Source organism: Jaculus jaculus, chromosome 2 (genome assembly GCF_020740685.1).
Source record: "Jaculus jaculus isolate mJacJac1 chromosome 2, mJacJac1.mat.Y.cur, whole genome shotgun sequence".
Lineage (NCBI taxonomy): Eukaryota > Metazoa > Chordata > Mammalia > Rodentia > Dipodidae > Jaculus > Jaculus jaculus.
The window spans coordinates 133534520-133540073 of record NC_059103.1 but is presented as its reverse complement, the minus strand read 5'-3'; the positions used below and the strand labels follow the sequence as shown (position 1 = coordinate 133540073).

General features: G+C 38.4%; 1 protein-coding gene across 1 annotated transcript; it reads left to right on the top strand.

Annotated features, from left to right (window-relative positions):
* The first annotated feature begins 4353 nt into the window (after window positions 1-4353).
* Window positions 4354-4842, top strand: LOC101600200 (S-phase kinase-associated protein 1-like). The gene has a single exon (XM_045143544.1). The coding sequence runs from the start codon at window positions 4354-4356 to the stop codon at window positions 4840-4842; it is 489 nt and encodes a 162-aa protein (XP_044999479.1).
* The last annotated feature ends 712 nt before the right edge of the window (window positions 4843-5554 follow it).

Genomic DNA, 5554 nt, shown 5'->3' with positions numbered 1-5554 from the left:
AAACAAACTCCAGACATATGCACCCCCTTTTGCATCTGACTAACATGGGTCCTGGAGAATTAAACCTGGGTCCTTTGGCTTTGCAGGCAAATGCTTTAATTGGTAAGCCATCCCTCCAGCCCGACATTAATATTTTTTGAAGGTTAGTATTATTTGAATTGTATTTTGATGTTAATATTAGTTGCTTCTAAAATATTTCTCTAACTCAAAGATGTAGCCTATGATATTTTTTTTCTTTTTTTTAAAGACTAATCTTCTAGATTAAAAGAATTTAGCCATTAGATAGATAGATCGAGAAATGATAGATAACGGATAGATAGTAAAATTGATTACAGTGTATAGTGTGATGCAGCAACCCAAGTTCTTTCCTTTCCAAAACGGGCAATTTACTATCTCACACAATGTGCTAAGTTGTCCATCATCATACTTACACCTTTCACTTGCCCAAGATAAAACATATAGCAAGTACTGTCCCATTCTTCCAGCGGAGTACTGAGTAGAACTGGTGATCATGGGCATCTTTTCCCTATTCCCACTTTTCAAGGAAATTCTGTCAATACTATTCCATTAAAGTAATGTTTCTCAGCACAAAGAAAATCAAAAATGTTGAATGAACATTCTACAAAGATATTGCTCATGAATGTCAAATAAGCACTTGGAAGGTTATCAACATTGTATGTCACACAGGGAATACAGACTAATAAAAAGTGAGGTGCCACTATGTCCCTTCTATGATGCTAAATAATCACCTTACACATTTGTGAAACAATACAGGAAGCTCTTGGGTTCTTTTATTGTTTTTATGATCCCAGGAGTATAGATGTCCAATGAAGATAAGAGGGATCCAACAGAGGTTTTCTTTGTAACATGACAATTGCCTTTTAAAAAGAAAATCTAGAAGCAATGTGAAGAGGGACTGGAGTTGAGTAATGTTAAGAATGTGGAGCCAGAGAGAAGGAAATTACTAGAAACAAGGGAAGGGGGAAAGAGAAAGCTCCATGCAAAGAAGTGAGCAGACAAAAGTCTCACTCCCAAGGAAATCCAGTGGTACATGGCATGTGATTACAGGGGTCAGGATCCCACAGTCAGCCAACTTGTAGCACTATCTAAAATATAAATAAGATAAATCACATAACTCTCATTTGGGTGGTCAGGAATAGGAATGAGGTTTCATTCCAATCAATTTTGAGAGTCCCTAAAGTATAATCTTGAAGATTTTGTTTTGTTGTATAAAATGGTAAAATAAACATAATTAAATGTGTCAACATTTCTCCCATTTGTTAGCATGTACACCATGTGGTATGGACATTCTATACTTACACAAAACTGATGTGTTAGCTCAAAATACAATATACTAACAAAAGGGAATTGTAACATAACATTTTTTCAGTTCAAACAAAAATATTGCTTATATGCAGATCCATAAAGATAACTATAATTGTCATACATTTTGAGCAGGAAGCTGTCTGTTTAATATATTTTGCATATTTTAGTAAGCTTAAAAAGTACAAAACACTTCTTCTTAACTTTAGTCTAAGAGCCTAAACATGTGTTTTCATGAGCTGTACCAAGAAATCATTTTTTCCTTTGCCTCCATCTTTATCTCCGGCCCAAATGTTTGTTCCCGCCACAGTGAGGGCATCTTCTAAACTGGAAAAAACCTCCCTGACTTGTTGGATTGTGCTTTTTTTTCCTTTCTTCTTTTCCCTCTTTTTCTTTTTTTTTTTTTTTTTGTTGATTTTTCAAGGTAGGGTCTCACTCTAGCCCAGGCTGACCTGGAATTCACTATGTAGTGTCAGGCTGGCCTTGAACTCATGGGGATCCTCCTACCTCTGCCTCCCGAGTGCTGGGATTGAAGACGTGTGACACATACCTGGCATGTGCTTTATCTTACTACCTTCTTTGGCTTTGTAATAACAAATACACTGTTAGGGAAGTATAAAAGTTAATATAATTCAATACATTTCATAAATGTTTGCTTGCACAGTCCAATTTGAAATATCTTTGCCATAATTTATATTAAGTGGAAAACATGCTGAATTACAAGTAGGCCAGTTTCTCACATGCCATCTGATAGGATCATGGGAACTACAGCTCTCTCAGTGGCAACTCCCTGAGATCAGGAGCCCACATAGATTCACTTTCATCAACAAAATAAGGAGACAGGGCCACTGAACTTTCACCAGGTTTGCGTAAAAAACACCAAACAGAATACCCAAGGTCAGCCTTATTGAAACTAATTTCCCTTCCTAAAGGGAGCCAAAGTGAGAACCAAATTCCTATGAAAATAATTTATAAGTGGGGATGTCTCTATGAAAACCAAAAGTGAGTTATTATTATTCCAGTGCGTGGTTTATCACATCCGAAGGACCATGGCTCTCCTACTGCCTGCTGTTCACTATTTGATGCATAATTAATGTGGAGGCCAGCCTTGTTGTCACATCCTCTTACTTCCTCTTTGCTGCTATTGGCTTTCCCTGTGGCAATGTCAAGCACTAGGCCAGCTTGAAGTGGCAGTTCCTAAGGCAGGCAAGGGGAGGTTTCTGGATGTAAGGACAGGAAGGCCTACAGGGATAAGAACCAAGCTTCTACAACAAAGACCCATGTTTGAATAGCATTTTACCCTGGGCCTAATATTTAGCTTTACTGGGCTTGTCTCTTCTTATAAATGAGAATTATTATATCCCTTCAAACACACAGAATTTGGGTGGAAAAGAAACCAGGTAAAATTATAAAAATGCTTGTAAAATATATAGCTTTGTAAAAGCAAGAAATGTTATACATGGCACTTATCCAAAAGCAATGGCAACCAAAGCTATGCTCTTAGCATCTGTTCAAATGGATATCTTCTCTTAAAAAAAAAAAAAAAGCACCAAGTATAGTTCCATCTTATTTCCCAAGAGCTATTCTTCTAAACTTGCAATGTCCACTCATATGATAAAAGCATGTCACAAAGAAATAGCTTACACATGTTTTCTGTATGCAGTATGTTCAGCACAGGTTAAAGCAGGCACACAGCCTTCTTAAGAAAATTTGGTCACAACACTTAGTTTTGAGTGTTCTTAGCAACCCATGTATGTATGTGTATGTGTGCATATGTGTCCTTGCCTGGAAGTGGTCCTGCAGTTGTGGTTGTCTCTCTTCTCTAGCTGAACATTAATTTCTTTTGTCAAACTTGCAGGTGAAATTTTATATAACATTGTCCCAAATGCATTCGCTGGAGGGGGCTTGCACCAGGTGAGTGGTGTTATTAACCCAAGTTTTCTGAGATACAAGTATTGATTTTACTTTTACTTTTTACAGAATTAATTTTTTCCATTTGCAAATTGCCATTATATGATTGCTGGGTTTGGAGTTTAGCCAGAGAGGCAGTGTATGCAATTCATCTTCCTACTTTTATGAAATCTGTCCCTGATTTTTTAATGAATAAAGTAGGTCAGGACCTGGATATTAGTTTGGATTCAAATAACAGAATTTCCAGTAATTCTGAATATCCTTCATGTTCTCGCTCAGTTCCTTCCTTCTAGAGCTCTCAGTATGAGGATGTGAGAATATCTGTCAAATCAGGACACAGTGCTTTGATAGGACAATTTTAGAAAGTAAAATCTCCAGTGATCACAGTTTTAAGCTAAACCAGCAAAGCCTACAAAAACAGTGCTATTGAGGCCTAGGAAGTCACAGTGGATGCATCACTGTAGAGTTAGACTCCTTATTTTAGTTATACAATATGTCATGTGGTCTGTGAAAACCCATTGAAACCCATGTCTCCAGATATGCAAATGGGATATACATTTTCCTTTACTCGTCACATAGTAAGAAGTGAGGCTGATAGCCTTTGCAGAGAGTAAAGGTCTATGTCCTCAAAAGTAAAGGTCTGTTGCCCATGGACTCTCATGGCAAGAGGTTGTGGGGCATCCGCCTAAATTGTTGCTATATTGCTATCTTTTCAAGGCACTTAGGAAGTGGTTTGGCTTCAGTCTTTAGACGTGATGATTATCCACATCTTCATCTTCACACTTTATATGAATGTCACTCAATGGTTCGTCATGTGTTTCACAGATAAACTTACAGATAAAAATGTGAAACCAAGTAAAGGTTTGGAAATGGAAGACTGTCCTGATTGGGTAGGATTCATGTTGGGTTTGCCAAACAACTCAGTGCCTGACTATGTGACTGAGACCTGCCCATGCCAATGTTGCCAGCATCTGTTATAATACCTGAGAGAGGCAGTAAGGCTTTTCCAAGTCAGTTAATATTCTTAACTAGTGGCCTTGTCGTCCATCTTTTTCTCCCATGTGCAGACGCCTCACCTTTCTTGTAGGCCTCTGGCCCGTGGTGCTGACCCCCAACACCATGCCTTCAATTAAGTTGCAAAGTTCTGATGGAGAGATATTTGAAGTTAATATAGAAATTGCCAAGCAGTCTGTGACCATCAAAACCATGTTGGAAGATTTGGGAATGGATGATGGAGATGATGACCCAGCTCCCCTACCAAATGTTAATGCAGCAATACTACAAGAGATCATTCAGTGGTGTACCCACCATAGGGACGACCCTCCTCCTCCTGAGGATGATGAAAACAAAGAGAGGTGGACAGATGATGTCTCTGTGTGGGACCAAGAATTCCTGAAAGTTGACCAAGGAACACTTTTTGAACTTATTCTGGCTGCAAACTACTTAGACATCAAAGGTTTGCTGGACGTTACATGCAAGACTGTTCATAATATGATTAAGGGGAAGACTCCTGAGGAGATCCGCAAAACCTTCAATGTCAAAAATGACTTTACCAAAGAGGAAGAGGCCCAGGTGCTCAAAGAGAACCAGTGGTGTGAAGAGAACTAAAAGGTTGTGCCTGACACTGTAACACTATAAGGATTGTTCCCAATACTAGTTGCACTGTTCTGTTTATAATGTTAACATTAGACAAACAGTAGGGAAATGTAGCAGCAAATCAATTGTATTAGCATAGTAGTGTCCTCCTTGCATGTGTACTCTGAGTACAGATTCCACGTTAAAGCGGAGTTCCTCCAATTGTGAGCAGAAGTTATCTTTCTTTACTCTCAATACAATTGAGCTATGGTTCTCTGGAGAGAGTGGCATCTTGGGCTTTTTTGTCTTCTGTAAAGTGATTTCTGGCTGGTTTATTGTCCAGTTAACTTCAGTGAACTTTTCAGAGTTGCCATTGTAAATAAAACAACTTATGAAAGGGTTTTTGTAGTAGAAAAACTAGGATCTTTATTCAAGACTTGGAAACTGGAAGCAGGCAACTTGAAGTTCATGCTCTGACTGGAGCTGTTAGGATGTCTCCAGTCTCCCGAGCCAAGCAGAACGCTGCTCTTGATTAGCTCTTGTGTAGCTGGTTTCTCTTCATTGAACCTGAGGACTGGGGTTTGGTTTTTCTTTCCTTATTATTTTTTGGGGGGGTGGGGTTTTTTTTTAATTTTTAATCACAGCTTTGAATATGTTGCCTAGAGATTTAGTTATTACCCAGTCTGTGGTTTTGTGGGGAAATGTAACTAGACAATTTTTTAGGTTTCAATTAAAAAAAAAAAAA